Source organism: Mobula birostris, chromosome 10 (assembly GCF_030028105.1).
Source record: "Mobula birostris isolate sMobBir1 chromosome 10, sMobBir1.hap1, whole genome shotgun sequence".
NCBI classification, from domain to species: domain Eukaryota; kingdom Metazoa; phylum Chordata; class Chondrichthyes; order Myliobatiformes; family Myliobatidae; genus Mobula; species Mobula birostris.
Window position 1 is genome coordinate 118,794,356 of NC_092379.1, and position 27,176 is coordinate 118,821,531.

The 27,176-nt window shown below is 40.4% G+C and overlaps 1 protein-coding gene across 1 annotated transcript; it reads left to right on the top strand.

The window, feature by feature from the left end:
• LOC140204582 (gap junction alpha-3 protein-like) lies at positions 1 to 27,176 on the top strand. The gene is made up of 2 exons (XM_072271303.1): positions 1 to 250; positions 25,151 to 27,176. Exon 2 carries the CDS (start codon positions 25,168 to 25,170, stop codon positions 26,230 to 26,232), a length of 1,065 nt encoding a protein of 354 aa, XP_072127404.1. The 5' UTR covers positions 1 to 250; positions 25,151 to 25,167; the 3' UTR covers positions 26,233 to 27,176.

Below are 27,176 nucleotides of genomic sequence, written 5' to 3' on the forward strand. Positions count from 1 at the left end.
TAAACTAAGGATAGAGATCACATGCGAAAGCGGTTTCCCTCAGTTCGGGCCAGTTTCAGGCACCATCTGAAAAGATCTTTGTTTTATTTTGCGGTTTTATTTTCTTGATGTTCACGGGCAGAGGATCAACAAGGTTCGAAAAATGATTCTGTAGCGGCCAGGCAAAAGGTCTAGGAGTACCCGTGAGAGGAGTCTGCCGAGGTACACAGTCTGGGAGCTGCTCTGATTGATGTAATCTTCTGGCAGTCAGGTAATTGTGATGGTTTGGCCGTTTGAAATACTTGTTGATAATCATTCTGCTCACAGTATGAGACGAAGAACTTTTTTTTTACATGTAGAGTTTGACGAGAAGCCAACTCTAGCATTTTAAGGAAAACGCGCCTTGTTTCTAAACAAAAAGTTACAACAGAATATCTTTACATTGAGTTTATTAGTTTATTGGAGTAATTTATCTAACAATATTACCAATAAGATCTTAAAACTATTGCGTGGGAACAAGGGTCCTAGAATTGTGCTAAAGTTTGGAAAATATTTCCGTCGCCGCCGCGGTTTATGAGACAAAGCTGATTATACTTCCACTGCGAGGAGGAAAACCACGCCGGCTCGGGCTCTGTACGCTGGAACTTAGAAGGATGAGGGGGGATCTCATTGAAACCTTTCGACTGTTGAAAGGCGTAGACCGAGTAGATGTGTAAAAGGTGTTTCCCATGGTGGGAGAGTCTAGGACAAGAGGGCACAGCCTCACGATAGAGGGGTGCCTTTTCAAATCAGAGATGCGGAGAAATTTCTTTCGCCAGATGGTGGTGAATTTGTGGAATTTGTTGCCACGTACAGCTGTGGAGGCCAGGTCGTTGGGTGTATTTAAGGCAGACATTGATAGGTTCTTGATTGGACGCGGCATCAACGGCTACGGGGAGAAGGCCGGGAACTGGGGAGTAGATGGGGGAGAAAAAGGATCAGCCATGATTGAATGGCGGAGCAGACTCGATGAGCCAAATTCTGCTCCCGTGTCTTGTGGTTTTATGGTTTAATTCCTGGAACATGAATTTGACTGTAAACCAGAGCCGACAGTGTCTCACCGCTGCCTGTTAGAGTCTGATCTTCAAGCACAGTGAACCACGTCAACGTGTGCACATCCAGCCAGTGGTTAAATGACACTTTTCAATCGTGTAGCACCACCTGCAGCTTCCACACTATTTTGCTCTTCCCGAAATTACCCAGTTTCTCTCTTTTTTCCTTTGTCACAGCTGTTTTCCTCTTCCTCTTCTGTTTGGCCATTTCCATTTCCCTTTGTATGCGGCGCTGAAGGGTGACCTTATAGGTATTGAAAAACGCATAAAGGAGCACATGACGGATTAAAGTGAATGGTCAGTCTTTTTCCATGTGAGGGTGTCCAAAGTTCAAGGTCGTACTTTTAAGGTGAGAGGGGAATGATTTAAAAAGGACCTGAGGGGAAACATTTTTACACAAGACGTGGTGCCAAAGGAAACTGTAAAGACAAGTACAGTTAGAATGCTTAGAAGACATTTACACCAGGACAAGGTGGTTTAGATGCAGGGGTTCCCCAACTGCGGGTCCACGACCCCTTGATTAATGGGAAGGGTCCATGACATAAAAAAGGTTGGAACCCTTGAGGAATTTGGGCCACAGGTGAATGGGACCAGGATAGACTATTAGCTCAGCACAGACAAATTGAGCCAAAGGACTCATTACCATGTTGTACAACTCCACGGCTATTTTCTGTTTCTACGAAAGCAGGAAAAAGGAAAAGGCAGCAACCACTGATAACAGGACTGAGATTCAGACTGTGGCTTTGTAAGTCTGGCATATTATTAACAGGCATTTCATTCACTTTGGAAAACAGGTCTGATGGGATAGTGAAAATGCAGATGATTATGGGTAACATGGGAAGGTTTCTGGTGCCCAGTGGGACAAGGTCAGCTTCAAAAGCCCCATGTCGGCAGATGTCCTGATCCAGGGAGGGCTGAGCTCTGACTGCAGCTCAGTCACAGAGAGCAAAAGGTGCACTGTGATAAAATCACGTCGAGAACTGCGGGTCTCCTCAAAGGGAATTAAATAAAGAAATGCAAAGAGCGAACATCTGCTCCCCCCCCACCCCATTTCACAGAAGTTACACTCACCTTTCAAAGGGCAGATACCATTAGAATCCAAACCACTCCATCCCCTACATGCAGTCAATGTCTAATGAGATATTGTCATTGAGTCGGACAGCACAAAATGGCCCTTCGGCCCATCAAATCCATGATGACAGTCAAACGTCCATTTACATTAATACAGTCATAGAGACACATAGCATGGAAACAGGCTCTTCAGCAGAGTGAGGTCAATCCTATTTTTCTTTTATCCACCCCTCATACTCATGAATTATCCCCAGAATCTATCACATCTGCATTCTTGGGACAATTTATAGTGGCAAATTAATCTAAAACCTTTGAACCTGGGTCTCTAGCGCTGTGGGTCGGTGGCTGTGCCACTTTGCTGCCCTTGGGGAAGCCATGTCTTTTTATAAGGTCTCAAACCAGGTCCCTTTCTACAACTGAGGGTCAGAGATTTCTCCCAGAGCCCCATCACAAGCAAGAAAATTAGAGCCAGATTTTAATGAGCATGAGCTCATGGCACAAAACTTTGAATGAACAATCACCAGTGAATTGCCAACTTTATGAAGTTATTTACAAGAATGATTCATGGAGATCTATGGAGGGAGAAAAACAGTCGAGACCCTTCATCAGGATTGGAAAGGAAGGGGGCAGAAGCCAGAATAAGAAGTTGGTGGGAGGGTCAGGAGGATAAGCCAGCAGGTGACAGATGAGACCAGGCGAGGAGGAAGGTAGGATGGTGGGGAGGTGAGGAATGAAGTAAAATGCTGGGAAGGGATAGATGGAAGAGGTAAAGGGCTGAAGAAGGATAAATCTGACAGGAGAGGACAATGGATCTTGAAATAAAGGGAAAGAGCAGGGGAACCAGAGGGAGGTGATAGGCAGATTATGAGTGCGGTGGAGGAGAACACAAGGAGTAAGAGGGTAAACAGAATGAATAATGGGAAAAAAGAGAGAAGGAGGGAGGGCAGAGAAATGAGCAAAATTCAATCAGATTGAAGTTAATTCCATCAGGTTGGAAGCTACCTGAGCAGAATATGAGGTGTTGCTCCTCCAATCTGAGTTTGGCCTTATCATGGCAGGAGAGGCATGCATGTCAGTCTGGGAATTCAAATATGAATTGGGGCATAGCAGTAATAGGAATGCTTGCTGTGAACATTGAGAAACCCTGCTATATCTTCCAGATCTGATATGTAGCTATTTTTTTAATTACGTGGAAAACATTTAAATGAACAAATGTAAACTATCATATAGTTAATTCCACCAAGGTCCTGACAGCAAAATCCTTAGAAGACTAATACAAATGAGGTACCATTGAAATTCTCTGCCTGTTAGCCAAAGTCAAGTCAAAGTCAAAATAAATTTATATCAAAGTATGTACTTGAGATTCATTTTCTCACAATGTAATTGAATTTATGAAACATTATACATAAGCTAAGACTGGCAAACAGCCAATGTGCAAAAGAAGACAAATTATGCACATTGGTTGTGCATATGGCATTCATTAGCATGAGGTATGAAGTTGTATGTTTCTCATTCAGAGATGATAATTGGGAGCTATCAGTTGTGAGGACACCCAACTGACTGAATCAGAAAAGCACCAAATTCATTGCATGTTATCAATTTCATTCATATTGATCTGCAGGATGTTAAAGAGCTATGAAGTGGGTTAGACCATAGAGGGACAACGACAAGGCAATATTTTTGCTTTGAATTGCCAAGCTGCAGGAAGAATTTAGCTCAGAAGGATGGGAGTGATGATTGAGTGAATTGAGCTTACCATGAGCAGCAAGGCTCTGGGAAAACTGAAGTTTACATGCAAGGAAATAGGAGCAGGCAAAGTGACAAATCACATGTACTTCATTGGCTGAGATGGGGAAAGGTCTGATGATGTCATGGAGATGGAAGCCTCTGTGATGAGTAAGATATGAGATCAGGACCCCTGATCAAGTATGGCGTGGGCATGAATTGCCAGCTTTAGTCTGAGGCTGTACTTGGAAAGGAGATTATCCCACTGCTAAAGGAACTGGTGAATACTTCAGGCCCAAAACATTGACTGTTTATTCCCCTCCAAATGAGTTAGGTAAATAATCTAGAAAGATAACACACTGATTGAGATCTTCAAATTGTGGATATGAAGATTATGAAAGATTTGCTGACTGTAAGGATATGAAATGTGATTAGGCTGGGTGATATCAGTAAAACTTGTGGTAATTCTGTGGTTTGCTTGGAGCAGCCTGCAGAGTATCAGTACAGGTTTGCTGTAATGACAAGATCCAATGTCATCTTAAGTGCACTGGAACAGCTTTTGGAAGTCTCCGAACAAGTCTTTCATGATCGTGACATCCGAACAGACACCAAAATGTTAGTGTACAAAGCAGTGGTAATCCCAACGCTCCTGTATGCATCAGAAACCTGGACAACATACCGACGACATCTGAAGGCACTTGAAAAGTTCCATCAACGCTGTCTTCAAAACATCTTAAATATCAGCTGGGAAGATAGAAGAACCAATGTCAGTGTGCTAAATGAAGCAAAAACAGCAAGCATTGAAGCCTACGTAATCAAAAACCAACTAAGATGGAGCAGTCATGTTGTTCAGATGAAAGACGAATGTCTGCCGAAACAGATCTTCTACTCCCAGCTTAAAGAAGGCAAACGTAATAGAGGCGGACAACAGAAGAGGTTCAAAGATGTCTTAAAGACCAACATGAAGAAATGTAACATCAATATCAACAATTGGGAAACCAATGCCAAGGACAGGAAACTCTGGCAAGCCATCATCCGAGAAGGAACAGCAACGTTCGAAGCCAACAGATGTGCAGAATTAGAAGAAAAGAGAAGAAAATGGAAAGAGAGGCAGTAACAACCAAAGCCCGATCTGCCATCTGGAACTACCTGTCCAGAATGCGGAAGAACTTTCAAAGCCAAGATTGGAGTCATAAGCCACTTGAGAGCCCATAAGTAGATCAACAGAACAAAGACCGTCATCCTCGACTTCAAGAGATAGCCACGATGAATATAACACAATTATTTTTAAATTTGTTTTCCTATTTCCACAATTGCCTTAATTCCTTATGCACCTCCCTATCTTTTCATTGGTTATTTTTGACAGTGAGAGATTACATAATAGCTTACCATGGCATGAGAACAGGCTGTTAAATGCAACTTATTTTCAGGAACATTCAGGCACACAGAAGATGACACGGAAGATCATATTTTGAAATCCAGGTCAATTTATCTGGTCCAGAGCAACTAGTAGCCTGAGCAAAGCTATTGTTGCTGTCACTACTCCACCTAAATTAGAAGACACTGGAGATGGCACATGGACTCACCCCAAGTGTGTAGCTCAGTACCATTTCAGATTGAGCAATAATCCATTCAAATATAACAGAGTGCATCCAAAAATATTCTTTTCTCCTCAGATTCCAGAATCTGCTGCCCTTCGCTGTCTCTGCTATTACATTCTAACCTCTATTGCTATCTCTCATCCTTCCGTCCCTACAAATTTCTATCTGGCAATCAATCCCTCCTCACCTGGATCCAGCAATCACTTACCTGCTCCAGTCTCACCCCTAGTGAGGGACTAGGCAGGAGCAAGCAAGCAATAGACGGATCCAAGTGAGGAGGAATTTGAGGCTATTCAATATACCGTAGTCATCAAGGCTATATTGGAGGAAGTGTCTACTTGAAACACTCAGTCCTGATGCAAAGTCCGGATCTGAGTTGTTGACTATCCTTTGCCTCCACAGATGCTGCCTCACCTACTAAGTTCCTCCAGCAGCTCATTTTTTGCTCTAAGTTCCAGCATCTATAATTGGTATTGGCATTGGTTTTGTCACATGTACCAAGGTACAATGAAAAGCTTATCTTGCATACTGTTTATACAGATCAACACATTACACACTGCATTGAAGTAGAACACGGTAAAAGAATAACATTGCAGAATAAAGTGCGAAAGGCACAAAGAAAGTGCAGTGCAGGTAAACAATAGATCATAACAAGGCAGATTCTGAGGTCAAAAGTCCATCTTATTGTACAAGGGAACCATTTAATATTCTTTATAACAATGCAGAATAAGGTGTGTGGTAGTTCTTAGAAATAGAGTTTAGATTTAAAAGAGTAGAATGATTATAATAGAAGTAATGAGTGAATGTGTATGGAGCAGTTTGCAAAACCAGTTGACATGCTCTGGTGCCATCTTGCTAATCTCTTGCATCTCTCTGATACTATTAACTTGCTCCATAAAACATGGTTAATGATGTTTTGCTGACACAGTGTGACCAACAATGTGAATACACTCTCACCTGTGAACAGTTATTCATAGGACAGGATCAAGATTACATTCTCCATTTAAAATGACAATAGAATAATGATCAAAAATCATGTGTGTACAACACATGATAAAATGGATTCTATTACTGATACAAAGAAATAAAGGAGTAAAAGGACTGGTATTATATAGCACCTTTCACACCCCAAAATGACCCAAAGTGTCTTACAGCTGGATAAGTAATATTAAAGTATAATCATTGCAAGTAGGAACTGTCAAAATAAATTTGTACCTAGTAAGCTCCTACAACAAATATAAAGTAACTGTTTGAATATTGGTTGAAGATTAGTATTTATCAGGACAGACTTCTAGAGGGCAGACTGGGTCTAGATAAGTGGGTTTCACCAAAACAGCTAAACCCATTTTGTGGTGCTCCCTCACTACTGTACTTAAGCCCAAAACTAAGTTAGTGCTCAGATCCCAAAATTAGGGCTTTAGCCTATCATTTATTAGGTGACCAAAATAAAAGAGGAAAGGCTGACAGGACTACTTTGGAGATTGCCGCTATTTAAAAATAAATGAGATATTAAAAATAGTTAAGACCTCGTCAAGACCAGCATAAATAACCTACACAAAAATACAGGTAGTGGAAGATGAGCAGGAGGAACTTGGCAAGTCAGGCAATATCTATGGAGGAAAATAAACAGTCAACATTTCAGGCAGATACCCTTCATCTGATTCATTCCCCTGCATTCAATGCTTGCAAAACACATTCACCCCCTTTGGAAGTTTTCATGTTTTATTGTTTTACAACATGGAATCACAGTGGATTTAATTTGGCTTTTTTGACACTGATCAACTGACTCTGGTGTCAAAGTGAAAACAGATCTCTACAAAGTGATCTAAATTAACTAGAAATATAAGTCAGTAAATAATTGATTGCATAAGTATTCATTCCCCACCCCTTTAATATGACACACCAAATCATCACTAGTGCAGCCAATTGGCTTTATAAGTCACATAATTATTTAAATGGAGATTTGTTTTTGAAGACCTGTGTTCAGTCAAGGAGTTTCAACTGATTTTAGTAAAAAAAAATACACCTGTATCTGGAAGGTCCAACTGCTGGTGAATCAGTATCTGGCAAAAACTACACCATGAAAACAAAAGAGCACCCCAAGCAACTCTGCAAAAAGGTATTGAAAAGCACAAGTCAGGAGATGGATACAAGAAAATTTCCGAGTCACTAAATCTCCCTTGGAGTACAGTTAAGTCAATCATCAAGAAATGGAAAGAACAGGGCACAGCTGTAAATCTGCCTAGAGCAGATTATCCTCAAAAACTGTGTGACTTGACCGTGCAAGGGGACTAATGGGAGAGGCCAAGAGACCTATGACAACTCTGGAGGAGTTCAGTAGATAAAATGGGAGAAGCTGCACATGCAACAACTGTTGCCCGGGTGCTTCACCAGTCACAGCTTCTGGGAGAGTGGCAAAGAGAAAGCCACTGTTGAAAAAAATCTCTTATGAAATCTTGGCTGGAGTTTGCCAGAAGGCATGTGGAAGATTCTGAAGTCAGCTGGAAGAAGGTTCTATCCTTTGCTGAAACCAAAATTGAGCTTTTTGGTCATCAAACTAAACACTATGTTTGGCATAAGACAAACACCGCACATCATCAAAAACACACCATCTCTACCGTGAAGCATGGTGGTGGCTGCATCATGCTGTGGGGATGCTTCACTGCAGCGGCCCTGGAAGGCTTTTGAAGGTAGAGGGTAAAAGGAATGCAGCAAAATGCAGGGAAATCCTGGAGGAAAGTCTGATGTAGTCTGCAAGAAAACTGTCTTGGGAGAAGATTTGTTTTCCAGCAAGACGATGACCCCAAGCATAAAGCCAAAGCTACACAGGAATGGCTTAAAAACAACAACGTTAATGTCGGGAGTGGCTAAGTCAAAAGTGCAGACCTCAATCCAATTGAGAATCTGTGGCTGTACTTGAAAAAGGGCTGTTCACTCACAATCCCCGTGCAATCTGACAGAGCTTGAGCATTTTTGTAAAGAAGACTTGAAGGGGGTGAATACTTATGCAATCAATTATTTTGTGTGTTATATTTATAACGAATTTTGATCACTTTGTAGAGATCTGTTTTTACTTTGGCACAAAAGTGTCTTTTTTCAGTTGATCAGTATCAAAAAAATCCAAATTAAATCCACTGTGACTCAATGCTGTGCAACAATAAAACATGAAAACTTCCAAAGGGGATGTATACATTTTATGAGCACTGTAGATGCTGCCTGACTTGCTGAGTTCCTCCAACATTTTGTGTATATTGTTGCAGGATCTTGTCCAACTAGGTAGTGAAATAGAAAACAGAATAAAAAATAGTGGAAATGATCATCAGTTCAGACAGTGGAAATAGTTAACATTTCAGTCTTGTCATCACAACTCAATAAATAGAAAATTCCACTGAAGATTAATGTGAGAAGGCTCTAAATTTTCACTACAGCAGTGACAAAGCAAACACGAAGTACAAACCATCTTCTTATCTCAATGTCATCTAGTTATTGAATTAAGTTTGCTATATGACAAGCAAAGACATCAAAGCAATTATGAGGGAATTATTTGGTGCATTAAATTAAATTGTCCGGCAATTATAGCCAATGGTTCGAGCACATATAATCTGAATTGATAATCTAGTCCTTCACGAAGGGTGTGCTGCACCGTCAGAGGTGCTTTCCTTGAGATGAAATATACAGTACTGTGCAAAAATCTTGTGCACATGCAGTATATACAGTATAGCTGGAGTACCTACAACTTTTGCACAGTACTGTAGTAATTTCATGACATACATGAGTGATGATAAACCTGATTCTGATATGGGTTTCTATTGTGGATTGAGAGTGGGAATGGGGGAGGGAGACGGGAATTACAGTTGGGAAAGTGGGAAAGGAGAGGGGAGGGACCAGAAAGAACCAGAGGGACAATCTGTAATGATCAATATACCAATTATTTGGAATAAAAGGAACTTGCCTGGTGTCTCAGGGCTAGGTGTGTCTGCACCCGCATCAAACACCCCTCCCCCACCCCTGGCACTCCTTCTCTGCCACCTGTCCCTCACCCCTCCCAGGGCACTCTACCCTTGCCATTCCCAACATCCTTTGCTCCAACCAGATTTACAGTACTGTGCAAACGTCTTAGGCACACACACACACGCTATATATATACTTATACACACAACACAGTTGCTGGTGAACGCAGTTGGCCAGGCAGCGTCTCTAGGAAGAGGTACAGTCGACATTTCAGGCTGGGACCCTTTGTCCGAGAATTCCTTGTGTTTGTATGTGTGTGTGTGTGTATGTATATATATATATATATATATATATATATATATATATATATATATATATATGGTGCCTAGGACGTTTGCACAGTACTGTAAATTGAAACTTTGTCAACTGTCCTAGTGAAGCAAATAGCACTAACTTGAAAAACAGCAAAATAATTATCATCAATATCCTAGCCAATTGTTATCAGCCAAATAATATTTCAAAAATATATATTATTTATTATATTGATGTATATTTGATCTTGCTGTGCTTTAATTTGCTGCTGTGTTTTATAAACGACTAAACTTGAGATTAACTTTTTTTTGTGAACTGCACTCAGTGACCACTTTATTAGATACACCCATTCATTAATGCAAATATCCAATCAGCCAATCATGTGGCGGTAATTCAATGCGTAAAAGCATTCAGACATGGTCAAGAGGTTCAGCTGTTCAAACTAAACATTGGAATGGGAAGAAATGCAATCTAAGTGACATTGCCTGTGGAAAGATTATTGGTGCTATATGGGTGGTCTGCTGATCTGGGATTTTTTTTATATACACACACACACACAACAGTCTCTGCAGTTTATAGAGAATGGTGCAGAAAAGCAAAAAACATCCCATGAGTGGCAATTTTCAAAAACAGCTTGTTAAGGAGGTCAGAGGAGAACGGCCAGTTGTGCTCATACTGACAGGAAGGCGATAGTAACTCAAATAGTCACACATTACAACAGTGGTGTGCAGAAGAGCGTCTCTGAATGCGCACAACACATCGAACCTATACGAGCAGAAAACCACAAATGTACACTCAGTGGCCACTTACTTTAGGTATAGGAGATACCTAATAAAGTGGTTATTGAGTGTATATGGAACATGCAGAAAAGGACAGGAAAGATGCTACATAAATACAAGTCTTTTTTGGAGTGTTTCAAAATAAATTCAGAGTTGGACATAATAAGAGCTAGTAGATGTCTAAGTGGTCAGATTTTGGATAAATGACCTTAATTTGTAATTTAGTTCACTAAGAATAGAATAAAGGCTTCTTTCCAAATTCAAGAAATTTAAACTAAAACCTTATGTTGTTTTACATCCAAACCATTACCACAAGCTATAAATATAAGCAATTGCTTAAATTATGCCTCAGTGTTACTAAGGATCTGCATTTCCTTGTTCACAAATAAGCTTTCACATAAATGGGAATGAGTTGCATAAAGAATACCAGATGCCTGGTGGTGTGTTATACAGAGAATAACAAAGGTTTGAGAGCAAATTTCACACAACTTGAGGGAAGAATTATATGGAATACAACTTGAGGTCTGGGAAAGATTATATGAAGAACAACAGGACTCAAGAGACACAAAATACTCTGCAGATGCTGGGGTCAAAGCAACACTCACAATACGCTGGAGGAACTCAGCAGGTTGGGCAGCATCCGTGGAAACAATCAGTCAACATTTTGGGCCGAGACCCTTTTGGGTTGAGTCCTGACGAAGGGTCTCGGCCCGAAACGTTGACTGATCGTTTCCACGGATGCTGCCCAACCTGCTGAACTCCTCCAGCACATTAACAAGACTCAGAATGTGTTGCAAAGACTTAAAGGCTCCCTGGCATTGAGCTACAATCATTTATGGAGAGTAGTTCATTACAGTAAGCAGGGATGACTTGGGCCAAAGGACCTGTTTCCATGAGCTATTATTATACAACTCTATGAATAAATTATTATTGTTCTAAGAGGTTTGTCTGGTTTTACTCAGGCGTGCATGTCTCTGAAGACGTTGTAGAATAGACTAGTCACAAATGGAGCTTTCAGTGAGCTGTTGTTTACAGAGGAAGTATAGGAGATTGGTCAGAAGAGGACTGAACACAATGAAGCAGAAATAACAAGTTTCTTATTGATGAACCATCATAGGCAGAGAGGTCAAAAACAGTGAAATGTGAAAGTAGGCAATGGTTAGAATGGAAAGGATCTGAAGTTGGAACTTCAAATCAGGATCAAATTAAAATCAAAGACAGTGAATATTATAGTTCCAGTCTGAACTGGCTGAGATAGGAATGGAATTGGTAATAAGAGTCTGGAGCCTTTGGACCACCTGTGAAGATCAATCTTCCCAGTGCCTTATCCAGGACTGGATGTTGGACAAACAAGTGACATTATTGATGCAGGGGAGGCAGGGGCAACATAGAGCTGGGACTTACTGGTCTCATGTAGAAGATGACCCACATGTGCTGAAGCCGTCACCAAGTGCAGTTTATATGTGAAGAACAAAAGGATGGAATAATAAAGAGAAATCACTATTAGAAATAATCTAGCAAGCCAGAGCCCATCTATGCAGCATAAAGCCAATCCATTGTGAAGGACAATGGAGGTGAAACATGAGAGGATGTTTCTGTAAGAAACAGAATCATTCTGTCCTTTGTTCCTCTGAGAAAGATCATGATTGATCTTGTACCCCAGGTTCCACTGTTTTGCACTACTTATCACCGAGAATTTTACAAATATTAATTAATTCTCAAGGATTATTTGAATTTCAATATTTCTGAATATTTGATTTTTTCAGTTTAATGGCTCTTTAAGGTTGTTGTAGCCAGGGGGCTTGGTTTTCAGAAGCTATTTGAGATGCACGTCATTCGGGAGCATTTAATAGGTAGTGCGAGCTGATCCCCACTACCTTCCCCGGCTATAGCTTCTGACAACCAAGTTCAGCTCCTGCCCTTCACACGCGGCTTAGCTACTAATCCCAGTGGAACCATTTCCACTGACAGGAGAAGGGGCAAAAACATGTTACAGGCACCTTAAAACCGGTCACTTTGGGCAGATGGGGCTCACGGGCACGTTGGCGGCTCATCTAGGTGAAGGGAAACTCTGATCTCAAACTTCCACTGCCTTGCAGATACACTCATTCACAGTAAAGGCTTTGGGAGTAAATTCCAAGGAAAAATCCAGAGCTGGAATCCCTAAGGCAGTCCTATGTTGAATTCAATGCTGACTGGCAACTGTTGCGATGCCAAACTGTATCGGTCTCTGCCGTTCCTTTGGATTCATCAGCTGCGTGGTGAGGACAGGCCTGCTGCATGGGCAACAGCTTGCTCTCCATATCGTACTGCCCTGGTTTGCTTGCATACTGGCCTGTATATTATGTAGACAGCTGGGACACAACATCCATGGAATGGTGGGTCTCAGAAAATTCTGAAGCGTAAGATAACGTAGGACTATTTCAGTCTGCTTAACATCTTCTCATAGGATACCCCTCCATCCCAGAAATCAATCTGATAAATCTTCATGGTAAGTATATCTTTCCTTGAGTAAGAGGACGAGATTTGTATACTTTATACTTTATTGTCTCCAAACAATTTATACTAGAACATACAATCATCACAACGATATTTGATTCTGTGCTTCCCGCTCCCTGGATTACAAATATTAAATATTAAAATATTAAAAATAGTAAAAATTAATCAATATATATTTAAATTATAAATCATAAATAGAAAATAGAAAAATGGGAAGTAAGGTATTGCAAAAAAAAAAACGAGAGGCGAGTCCAGATATTTGGAGGATACGGCCCAGATCCGGGTCAGGATCCGTTCAGCAGTCTTATCACAGTTGGAAAGAAGCTGTTCCCAAATCTGGCCGTACGAGTCTTCAAGCTCCTGAGCCTTCTTCCAGAGGGAAGAGGGACGAAAAGTGTGTTGGCGGGGTGGGTCGTGTCCTTGATTATCCTGGCAGCACTGCTCCGACAGCGTGCGGTGTAAAGTGAGTCCAAGGATGCAAGGTTGGTTTATGCGATGTGCTGCGCCGTGTTCATGATCTTCTGCTGCTTCTTTCAGTCTTGGACAGGACAACTTCCATACCAGGTTGTATTGCACTCTAGAAGAATGCTTTCTATGGTGCATCTATAAAAGTTAGTGAGGGTTTTAGGGGATAGGCCAAATTTCTTTAGTTTTCTCAGGAAGTAAAGGCGCTGGTGGGCCTTCTTGGCAGTGCACTCTGCTTGGTTGGACCAAGTCAGGTCATTCATGATATTGGCTCCGAGGAACTTAAAGCTTTTGACCTGTTCCACTTGCGCACCACCGATGTAACTTGGGTCGTACGGCCCGCTACTCCTTCTGAAGTCAACAACCAATTCCTTCGTCTTGCTGACGTTGAGGGATAGGTTATTGTCTTCGCACCATGCCACCAAGTTCTTAATTTCCTCTCTGTACTCAAACTCATCATTACCCGAGATACGGCCTACAATTGTTGTGTCATCAGCAAACTTATATATTGAGTTTGATGGAAACTTGGCTACACAATTATGGGTGTACAGTGAGTACAGCAGGGGGCTGAGTACACAGCTTTGTGGGGCACTAGTGCTCAGAGTGATTGTAGAGGAGAGCTTGTCCCCTATTTTTACAGCCTGGCTCCTGTCTGTGAGGAAGTTGAAGATCCAGCTGCAGATCTGAGTGCTAAGGCCCAGGTTCCGGAGCTTAGGAATCAGTTTATTTGGAATGATGGTATTAAAGGCAGAGCTGTAGTCAATGAAAAGGAGCCTTATGTATGCGTCTTTATTCTCCAGGCGTTCTAAGGAGGAATGTAGGGCCAGAGAGATGGCATCTGCCGTTGACCTGTTGTATTCCAGCATGGTATCATCAAGGTCCTTTATAGATGGAGCAAACCATCTCTATTACTTTCCTCAAATGGCTTGCAATAAAGACCAACGTCCTGTTTGTCTTCCCAAATACCTGTTATACTTGCAAGTACCCAATCCCTCTCAAAGCCAACAGCTTTCAATCATTCACTCCTTAGAAGAACACTATTCTTTGTACCCAATTTGGTTGATCTAATCTCTTTCCACTTTGTATTCTATCTGTTATTTCCTTGCTTGCTTTTTGCTGCTCCTGTAATCAATGGTTGACTCTATCACAGGCACAACGCAGCTTCCGTGTGAATCAGCTACTAAATCAGGAAAACCTGCCACCTTTACTTTCAGGAAGGATGAGGACAGTTCCCATGTCCACATTGCTTGCAGGTGTTCATCAATCTAGATACATAATAAGTTTTCCTTCAACATTGCTGGATGTAAACCTGAAACTCCATATCTAACACTATTTTTAATAGACTAATAGTCTGAGAAGGTCGTTCACCAAAACTTTCTAAAGGTTAATCGATATTCAAAGTAAATTTATTATCATATAGGTCACCTATACAACCCTGAGATTCATTGTCTTGTGGGCATATTCAATAAATCCATAGAATAATAACTATAACATAATCAATTAAAGACCACACCAGCTTGGGTGTTCAACCAATGTGCATAAGACAACAAACTTTGCAAATACAATAATAAATAATAATAATAATAATAGATAAATGAGCAATAAATATTGAGAATATTAGATGAAGAGTGAGCCCGTAGGTTGTGGAAACATTCCAGTGATAGGGCAAGTGAAGTTGAGTGAAGTTATCCCCTTTGGTTCAAGAGCCAGGTGGTTGAGGGGTAGTAACTGTTCCTGAACCTGATGGTGTGAGTCCTGAGGCTCCTGTGTATTCTTCCTGATGACAGTAGGAAGCAAACAGCATGTCCTGGGCGGTGGGCGTTGCTGATGATAGGTGTTGCTTTCAGGCCACGGCATTTCATGTAGATGTGCTCAATGGTGGGGAGGGTTTTACCCATGTTGGACTGGGCCATATCCATTACTGTAGCTATTGTAGGATTTTCCATTCAAGGACATTGGTGTTTCCATACTAGTCTGTGATGCAGTCAACCTATATACTCTTCACTACACATCTACAGAAGTTTGTCAAAGTTTTAGATGTCATGCCAAATCTTCACAAACTCCTGAGGAAGTAGAGGTGCTGCCTTGCCTTTCTTCACAATTGCACTTACATGCCAGGGAGTTCTGGGGAGTACCATCAATGCTATCCTTACCAATGACACCAAATGTCTCCAAAAATTAAAATATGTGAAAGAAGTCATTACTCTGGATTCTTCCCCCTTACTTTCCAGTCCTGATGAAGGGCCTTGGCCTGAAATAGCAATATTTATTCCCTTTATTAGATGTTGCCTGACCTGCTGAGTTCCTCCAGCATTTTGTATTTTGCTCTGAAGAACACATTATTGTTTTCCTCAAAAGATAATGAAGGACATTAGCTCATGTACATTGGTACATGATACAATCTGTAAATGTGGCCCTTTTGAAGTATGTATTGCAGTCAGTTACAGGAGGAAAACTCTTCTTGCACAAGTCTGAATGAGATGTGAACTGACATTAATGTTTCAAGAGCTCAACAGCTCTTGAAATAGTTGCAATTATTTACACTCAAGCAGTTCCAATGCTACATCCCTAAACCTTCAGAACACTCTTAGTACTTAATAGCAATGGCATAGTGGATTCAATAAAATAAAATTAGCACTGAGAGAAACATTGAGAAGAGAAGTAGTCCATGCCATAACATTCAGGAAGCTGCTGGTAAGTGGCAAGTTATATTTATGCCACAAAAGGTGGCAAACAATGACTACCCACGAAAGAGGGAGAGAATAACAACCCACCCTTGAGATTAAAGGGCATTATCTTGCCTGAATTTCTCACCTAGAGTTCAACGTTGATCAGTTGGACCACCCATTTAAATACCATGGCTATGAGAGTGGATCAGTGGCTGGTTACCCCGTGAAATGTGACTCTCCTCATGGCAAACCAAGGCCTTTCCAATATTTTTAAATGCATGTCAGGAATCAAATGAAAAACTCACCACTTGCCTCCTTGAGTGGAACTCCAATAGTATCCAAGATGCTCAACACCATCCAGACTAAAGCAGTGTACTTGACTGGAATATTATCTATTGCCCTGAACCATAGGTCCCTAGTGCCCATGGTATGTAGCATCTACAAGATGCACTGCAGTTACTTAGCTAGGCTACTTTAGCAAGACGAACCTACAATCTCAGCTACCAAGAAGGTCAGGGCAGCAAGAGCATAGGAACATCACCTCCAGCAGGTTTTCCTTAATGTTGATTACGATCCTGGTTTGGAATGTATCACACTGCTTCATTTTGCAACTGGTGGATCACCCTGTCTAACACCATTCTAGTTAACACCTTCAGCAGAAGGTCTACAGCATTTTTGAAGGCTGCCCACCTCTCCACCTTCTCAAAGGGAAATCGGGATAGAAATACAATTATCAATTTCTACCATCATGGCTTTTCAGTCAGATTATTACCAGTTCACTTACAACTCAAAGATAATATTCACGTTTCAAAAACTGTGCTGCACTATATACAAAAAAACGAGAATATCTTCAAAAGGCATTAGATTAAAAAGGCAGCATCTATCATTAAAGACACCCATCACATAGGACAAGCTCTCTTTTCACCAAAAATTACCTAAGAGAATAGACGTAATTTTAAAGGCAAAGCGTAGTCACAGTAAATATTGATCTGATTTCGTTGTTTGCTGTTTACTGTTCTTTATAATAAATTTCTTGGTATTTAGAAACTTTTCATTATTTTTGAAAGCATCTTCACCTTACAGAACTTTTTAATGCAATACAGTAAGACTTCTGCATTTACTGTATATATTTCTTACCGTAATTTATAGGTTTTAATGTATTGCAATACACTGCTGCCACAAAACAAATTTCATGACATTTGTCAGTGATATAAAACCTAATTCTGATTCTGAAAATAATGCTATAAGAACAAAAGATAAAGAATCCTAAGTAGGTCATATGGCTGTTGGAGTCTGCTGCAGCCATTCATTTAAAGTATTGCTGAGCCGGCACCTCCACTCTCGCGTTCGTTACCTCATTACCTCAGACGAAAACATTCTTATGATCTATCTTGAGCACTCTGGACAGCTGAACATTCTTTTCCCACAGAAGAGAGAATTTCAAAGACTTGAAAATTACTGCATAACAAAAAAAGATCCTCTCATCTCAATCTTAAATACCCATCCTTTTTCCTGAGACGGTATCCCCTTGTCCTAAATTTTAAGATGGTAAGAAACAGCATTTTGACATGCAGCCTTTCAAACCCTTTGGAATTTTGCATGACTGTCTTCTGAATTTAAATGAATATCAACCAGCCCAGGTGCTTCTTTACTGGACGTTTCAGAAATCAATCTAGTGCATCTGCATAGAGACCAAAACGATACACGTTGATTCCTGTGAGGATGCAAGTCTGTGCCAAGACCAAAAGTATACACAAGTCAGGAGTGCAATAAAAAACATGTCTGTATAGAGACCAATAATAAAAACATGGATCCCTGTTGGGATGCAAAAGTCTTTAATTTTTTTCAACACTCATTTAAAAACAATATTTATTATGCCTGCCATTTGCTTTTTAGCCATTTATAATGCAGTAAGTTCAGCCATACTCAATGGAATAAACAATGGCACCGGTCCAAATAAGCTCCATATCCTCCATCTATTTGGCTGGCTTCATTCATATATCCAAGCCAATTCAGCATTGCTTCCAACTGCAGTACACATTGTTTAGGAATTTTTTTAAAAAACTGATTATTGAAAGAACTAAGTCACCAGCATATCAACTTCTTGCAGGCCTGAAATCTGAACTTTGCAAAGTATCACAGGGTAACATGAAGCCAGCTGTCTCCAGCACCCTGGGTGGGGAAAAAAGAATATTGACCAAAGCCACCTGCAACACAAGGGGTGATTGATAAGTTCATGGCCTAAGGTAAAAGGAGATGAGTTCTTAACTTCAAGCTTTCTGCATAATCACTCAAAGAGTTGAACTGCACGTGCATGTAGGAGGGTACTATGTTGAAAAATAAGTGTGCTCGGTTTTCTAAAATTGACTCCTTCTACCTTAGGCCACGAACTTATTAATCTCCCCTTGTAGGTCAGACCTCAACTTCACATTTTAAGATGCAGAAAGACAGGTCTCTCATTGCCTGGGCTCGTGAAGAAGGTTACTTAGATAAGATATCCATGAACTTCTGGTGCCAATGGCATTATGTCCAGCATTAATTACCGCCTCAGAAAGGAGGAAAGAAGTGAAAAAAAAAGTACAGGAAACATTTTGCTTTTCTAACTGCGAAATGCCATTAACTGGGAATAGAACACTGTAACTTTGTTGATTGGAGTAACTAATAAAGTTGAATTTGCTTAAATCCTGTTTCATTGACAGCTGATAGTTTCTGGTTTTACAGCATTTTAATAGGAATACAAAAAGGAAGACTCACTAGGTACTAAATTCATCAGATAGCATCTTGATAAAAAAAATAGCTCCACCTAAAAAAATACAAGGGGCTAGTGTTGCACAGTAGCAGGGCACAAATGCATTTTCTTTCTGTTTTCAAGTTAAAAATAAGTATGTATCAGTAATGAGTTGACACTGACATGCCGAAAGTAGTCCCTAAATGCTGATAGATTGCTAAATCAAACTTTGAAAGGCAAAACTGATTAGATTAATAACATATGAAGGACAGAAATAGGTACGGGGTTGGCCACTGGGAATTCAAAATAGAAAGTCTCAGCTCCTGTTAAGATACAGTTCCACAGGTAGTGAATGATGTATGATATCTTGATCAGGCAGCCATTCTGCAATGGTGCGCCAGCACAGTGCTATTCATTCTTAAGAGGGAATTATGGTCACGCTCAGCATTTTGACATAATAGCTCGATGCTCTCTCAATTGGTGTCCACGTTTCCACAACAAAGCTGGAACTCTAAGATACTGATCAGAAGGGCTGTTAATAATTTGTTTATAGTTCCTAATCCAAAGATGCTGAGGTTAATTATATCTCTCCTCCTGCCCTGCCAGAAAACAAATCAGGATCTACATAAACTGTTTACCTACCAACTAAACCTTTATGGGACCAGTATACAGTTATTAAAGACCAGTGTTACCATTATGCATTTCTTGCAAAACATTTTCACATATTTAAGTGTAACAGGGGGTGTGAAATTGCTTTTGATAGCTGGCTGAGATTACTTGAAGTTTTGCCTCTTAGATTTGTGACCTTTTATTTTTATCTCAGTTTTAGTGGAAAAAATAGTTCAACTGGGGGTGGGGGAGGGGGAGCCAGGTGGGCTGCAGTAGGTTGCACATCTGTTGCATGACACATTTGGCAGTGCATTCAACATTATGGAAAGGCTGTACTTTTTCGTTTAATAGCTGGATACTTCACAGCTGTTCCGGGATATGAATTTGATTGAAAGCTTCCTCAAAAGCAAAACTATTAATGATTAAGGAATAAATTTGTTTGAAGTCCATGATCGTACTGATTTTCTCAGTATTTAATGATGTTAGGAGTAGTGTGACAAATATAGGAGAGAAACAGACGCAGCTGCCCTATTGTCTTGGTGTTGACATAATTGAGCATTCCCAAGGGTGTAAACTGAAAATGTTTTTTCCTGACTATTGTTCAAAAGAAGGGCTTTAAACAGCACAAGCTGCTGTGAAAGAAGTCAGCGAGTATCACAAGGAGACTGTTTGTTACCATCCCATAGCCAGAAATCTATGAAAAGAATTGAGCGACTTAAAGAGGATGTGTGTGAAGGAAGCTCCATTATTGTGCATCTACCATCTCTCATCCTCCACGCACTTCCCTATCACACATTCAATCTGCAGAATTGTTCGGATACCATTCCCAATCACACATAATATTCAAACTTTTATTTTGCTCAGGGTTATTTTCACATCAAATGTCCCTTTCCATTCCCTATTGATCTATTATGAATTAATTCCTCCTTTCACTTCAAAGAACATAATATGGAATTTACCCTTAACTCTGTGCTAAATATTAATCAATTGGAACTGTACTTTTAAAGCGTGAAACAAAATTACTGAACAGTAGTGAAAATGGATGAAATTTATTTCAATACTTTAAAATGAATCTTATGATTTATTTTGCATCTGGTTAATATCCATTTTCAAAAAGCGAATTGAACTGCTTAAGATTAATAAAATGCAAATGGCCTCGAACATTTTTACATCCCCTGGATTGATAGTCAAAGGCACTTTGGTGAATGGGAGATACTTTGGCACATCCTAATAACTGATGTAAATGCAAATTCAAAACCTTCCTTGATATTGAATGCTGCCTAATTGTATGAAAATCTGAGAAATAATACATCAAAGGAACTTAAGTTCAGTACAATAAATATAAGGTTGAAATTTGTGGTCCCCAACTCAGTGGTGGGGCCACATGGTCCCATTAGCATGGGAGACTGAATTCTTCCCCTAATTATTAATTCACAAGCATCAAAATTGTACATAGAATTAAAATAATTCCTGTGGTTAATGAAGAAACAAACTTCACAACAGAGTCAAATCAAAACCACTGGAAGTTGGTAAAGTTAATCATTTATTGGTGCTTGGTTCCCCCCACCCCATCATGTGCCCCATAAAGCACAAAAGAAACGAGATATTAACAATAAAGATTTGTAGAGTTATGAAGGAAATGAATGCTGTACTTGTGGCGGCTCAAATGAAAAAGGTCTGAATGCTCAAAGTAGAACATTGTGACTGAGTCACGATGGTCCATGTGATTCCTAGCATCATAATTTGCTCTTTGTTGCATTTTTGATTACTTATATACAAACAGTTTTGTTACTTATTGATACTCATCAATCTAAATGTTCTCTCACATGTTCCAACTTAGTGTAATATTCAATTAGTGCCCAAAGAGACTGATGTTTCTTTTCCCCCAAAGATGCTTGCAAATCTTTATCTGCCAAATCATCTGGTATCCTTTGATCAATTATAATTTAAATAACAAGAACTGATATTAGCCTTTTAATTCTAGGCTGTTTAATGAGAGTAATGAAGAAAGTTCTCTGTTGCAGTATGAACTTGCATCTCTAGATTATTAGTCTCGGGTGCCATATTGCTGTACAGTATCTTAATTATTATATTACTTACTTCCAAATCTCATTCAGAAACACCGAGATCAACTGTATTTATTGCTATTTTGCAGTCAACTAATCACAGATGGGACTGGAGCTTGGGTGCTTCCAAATTGCTATGCTAACTGGATAAATTTCTTAAGTGATCCAGAATGCTAGATATACTCTTCAAAAATATTTGAAAGAACCTTCAGTTTTTTTGGTGCCTTGCTTTAGTTTCCTTGCCATGGGCTCCCTGTGCTTAAGTAGAGAGCAGGTAGTGACCAATTGTCAGGAGATGCATGAGAACTATTCAGAGAAATGACACTTTGTAATTGACCGACTTTCCAGTGAGAAGTGACAAAGATATCTTCATCAAGCACACTTGCATTGCAAATCACAGCTCAATGGGAGTCTCTAAAGAACCTCAAAAAGGCCTGTTGGAATAATGTTGACCCTTCAAAGTTCAAAGAAAACTTATTATCAAAGTATGTGTAAGTCACCATATACAACTTCGAGATTCTTTTTCTTGCAGGCATTCACAGTAAAACAAAGAAATAGAATGAATTAAAAACTACAAAGACTGATAAACAACCAAAAGAATACAAACTGTGCAAATTTTTTTTTAAAAACTGTGAACATGAGTTATAGAGTAATTTACAGTGAGTCCATAGATTGTGGAATCACTTTAGTGTTGAGGTGAGTGATGGTTGAAGAGTAATAATTATTCCTAAATCTGGTGATGTGGGACCCAAGGCTCCTGTGCCTCTTTCCTGATGATGGATGCTGCTTTCTTGTGGCAGTGCTCCTTGGAGGTGTGCTCAGTGGTGCTGAGGGCTGTTGTCAAGTACTTTGCAGCTCTCTTGCGTGGAGTTCCACGTGATAGGCTTCACAGAATCTGTTTCGCATAAAAGGTGCTTTCTTCTGCAATTACCAGTGAACTACAACATAGAAGCCAAATACTGACCACCTCCTGTCTGGGAATAATAATCTGCAAATAAACTGACATGTTTTTCCTTTTGTCATTTTTAATTTGCAATCCAAAAATATGAAAGTAACCAAACATTGGTAGGGCAGGTCATTAATGAAAGTTTTTAGCCCATCTATCTGACCACAGCGTTTCTGTTTCGAATCACTTAAGATGGATTTTTCTGATTGTAAACAGAATGAATTTTGCTGTCATCTGGTTTAGAGACAGTCTGTTATCTCTCTATACCAGAGGCTATTTGTCTCCACCATTTTCCATGAGTGTTGTACCACGGAATAGATTGATTTTAATATTGTAAATTCTGTGCCATTTTCAGCAAGGCAAAAGAGAAGCAAACTGTCCAACCAGAATTAATCTGTAGATCAGCCAAGGAATTTGAATCTTGCCTACATTTGGGCTTTCACATGTCCCATTTCCATATAAATATAGACATTTCAAGTTTTTCCTTTCCACCATGTATTAAAAGTATAGGCATGTCAACATTATATGTAAAACAGGGGACCAATCCATCTTATGTCCACTTTGTATAGTGAATGTGAGAGACATAAAACTGCCCAAAAACAAATTTAGAGTGTGTGTAGAATTTATTCATTATTAATAATTGATTTTATATTTGTTGACCCCTTGTATTAAATAAATCCAAACATTTCATTTCTAAGTTGGACACAGAAAGCAGATAAACTAATAATTTTCCACCGTCACATCTTTACTACTGTTTAAGACATTAGTATTTTTGCCTTACCCGAGGGTAGAGCAGTACAAACTGCACCTTGTACATCATTTCTCACCTTTTGAATGGTGGCAATTTGCTTCAAAATACAGTTACTCATTTTTAGCTGTGCCTGAAAATTTACATACTGTTGTACTGCATTTAAATTTCATGAACCTGAAGATCTGAAACAATCTCTTCCTTGTTCTTCAGCCCCACTGGTGGATATATTTTAGACCAGATCACCAGAATTTGTTAATATAAGCTATTAGAGCCAAACGCAAATACAATGATAGAGTTAAAGTATTGCCCGTTTCTGTGACACCAGCAGGCTAAAAAAAAAAAATCAAATCATTTGGACTCTTCAGTTTTTGTCATTTTGGCCTTAATTCAAAATGCTTATTTTAAAAGCATTAGGAAATTTTAAAGTAGTAAGAACAACAGTATAGCTGTCTTGTTCAATCCCTATTCATCAGTCTTCCTGACCAGGCACTGGGTGCACATTTGGACACTGGTAGCACAAAACAAACATATTCTTGGATCCCAGAACAGTCCTTTGAGGTAATCTCCATTTTGCTCTTTTGGTCTAATTGCAGAGATTGCACTTTTCATCCAAACCCTTACCTTCAACATTTTTATCACTTCCATCCTCTTGAAATACAATGTTGGAAAGTGTATGGTTATGCACTTTGGCAGAAGAAATAAACGGACAGACTATTATTTAAATGGGGAAAGAATTTAAAGTTCTGCGATGCAATGGGACTTGGGAGTCCTCGTACAGGATACTGTTAAGGTTAACCTCCAGGTTGAGTCAGTAGTGAAGGCGGCCAATGCAATGTTGGCATTCATTTCTAGAGGAATAGAGTATAGGTGCAGGGATGTGATGTTGAGGCTCTATAAGGCGCTGGTGAGACCTCACTTGGAGTACTGTGGGCAGTTTTGGTCTCCTTATTTAAGAAAGGATGTGCTGACGTTGGAGAGGGTACAGAGAAGATTCACTAGAATGATTCTGGGAATGAGAGGGTTAACATATGAGGAACATTTGTCTGCTCTTGGACTGTATTCCTTGGAGCTTAGAAGAATGAGGGGAGACCTCATAGAAACATTTCGAATGTTGAAAGGCATGGACAGAGTGGATGTGGCAAAGTTGTTTCCCATGATGGGGGAGTCTAGTACGAGAGGGTATGACTTAAGGATTGAAGGGCGCCCTTTCAGAACAGAAATGCGAAGAAATTTTTTTAGTCGGGGGTGGTGAATCTATGGAATTTGTTGCCACAGGCAGCGGTGGAGGCCAAGTCATTGGATGTATTTAAGGCAGAGATTGATTGGTATCTGAGTAGCCAGGGCATCAAAGGTTATGGTGAGAAGGTAGGGGAGTGGGACTAAATGGGAGAATGGATCAGCTCATGATAAAATGGCGGAGCAGACTCGATGGGCCAAATAGCTGACTTCTGCCCCTTTGTCTTATGGTCTCTTAAAAGCATCGCAGTTAAAAAAAATTCCCAATTTTTCCTTAAACTTTATTGTTTGATAACTGACCATTGTTTTCACTTGAAAAATTGGTATCTGGATTATATGGTGTATTGCAAGGTTGAGAGGCAGTTATTACAGAAATAACTGTTAAGTAAAGGTAGAGAATGCTTTTAAGAAACTCATAACGCAGCATCTGTGTAAAGAAAAAGAATTAATAGTTTAGGTTTTCATCATATCCACTTAGAACTTAGTTTTATTTTGTGAGGTCTTTAGTGGTTTAATTTTTATCTCAAGCTAGATGAGCTTGAGATTGCCGATGGTTGGGGTTGGAGAGTAATGGGCAGTATGTAGACTGATCCTACCGATAGAACTTTAATCAACAAAACAGACTTGGAACGTGAATCCTACTGACTTCTGGTCTCCTGTTCTTCCCAACAGGCTAAAAGCAGGAAAGAATGGGTGACTGGAGTTTGTTGGGCAACTTACTAGAAAGTGCCCAGGAGCATTCCACCGTGGTAGGGAAGGTGTGGCTGACATCGCTGTTCGTCTTCCGCATCCTGGTGCTGGGGACAGCCACCGAGAAAGTGTGGGGGGACGAGCAATCCTTCTTCACCTGTGACACCAAGCAACCTGGCTGCCAGAACGTCTGCTACGACAGGATCTTCCCCATCTCCCACATCCGGTTCTGGGTGCTGCAGATCATCTTTGTGTCCACTCCCACGCTGGTCTACCTGGGCCACATCTTCCTTCTGGTGCGGATGGAGGAGAAGCAGAAGGAGAAGGAGAGGGAGAGAGGCAAGCTGAGCAGATATCCCCCTGGAGACAAGGAAGCACTGATGCAAAATGCCAGGAACATCGAATGCCCTACGCTGCATGACCAGGGTAAAATTAGACTGCAAGGAGCTATTCTACGAACTTACTTGTTTAATATAATTTTTAAAACTCTCTTCGAAGTTGGTTTTATATGGGCCCAGTATTATCTCTATGGCTTTGAGCTGAAACCTCTTTACAAATGTGACTACTCGCCTTGCCCTAACATTGTTGACTGTTACATTTCCCGGCCCACTGAGAAGACTATTTTCATTATATTCATGCTGGCCATGGCTTGCCTGTCCCTACTTTTGAACATCATTGAGATATGTCATCTGGGAATCAAGAAATGCAGAAGGGCCACCAAGAACAATCACGCCACCCAAGCTGCCTGTAAACAGAATGGCACACTGACAAGCAAGAGAATAGGACCCTGCACCCCAAGTTACCAATACTTTGCGGGCCACACTAGACCGCAGCTTTACAGTGTCCCCCCACTGGCAGAACCTGATCCAGTGTTCCACCCTTACAATGGCAATGTCTCCACGAAGCAAAACCGAGAGAACTTTGCCATAATGGATGACAGGGGTGGGAGTCGGGAGGATCATAGCTCGCTCCCCAGCAAGCACATCTCAGTCACCGATCAGAGACGGAACAGTGAACGAAGCAAAGGAAGCAGCCGCAGCAAATCAGACGATCTGACAATTTGAGTCCCTGGCCTGGGGGCATTGAGCAGAATTCTTGAGAAATCATTCTATTTGAACTTTGAGAACATCCAAAGTATCCAATGAAACCGCCAAATAGATATGTCCAACATGACAACAAAATTGCGTTCTTCTCAATAATTGCTTCAGTCATTTTGGTTTGTATTTATTGTGGGCATGTTTTGCCCTCAGCCCCTTCCCTACCACCCTACTCTCCTTCGGGTCCCTCATTTCTGATACTCCCCCGTCCAACCCATTCTTCCTTCTTTCATTCCCTTGCTTGGTCTCCCCATCTCTCTGATTGGCCACCACTCGCTCAAGCCACAAGGCTGCTCGCCAACCATTCAAGGCAGGTCCTGGATCATGCTCTGGAAATGAATAGGGCAAATCCCAGAGACAATCTCCATCTGCTCCTCTAAGACCACTTTAGATGCCTCCCACAACCGCCCTCACTTCATGGGGCTAATCCAATGCACACCTTGATACATCTCACCAAAGCTTTCAACTCTGCCAGCTTCATCAGATTTGTGGATATTCCTTGTCAAATGTGGATGTCTTCATATATTTTTCATTACTGCACAGAGACGACATAATATGATGCCAATCACTGGGTTCTCCACGAATCTAGTCCCACTGCATACCTGGACCAAGCACGGCTATGACATCATATTGGATATCTTGTCAATCTCACTCATTGCAATACCTCAGCTCACCTTTAACAATTTCCACACCGTGGGTAAATGGGACTAGGCAGAATAACAGTTCAGCACAGACTAGATGGGCTGAAGGGTCTATTTATGTCCTGTAGTGGTCTCTAACAGCAGCAGAGTTAATCTACAGGATAAATGAGGAAACATTCAATATTTATTGCTTCCATTCTAGAATCAAAATTACTCTGTTTTATTCTGATCTCAGTCAATGTAAGCAACATTTAATCCATGCTCATACAT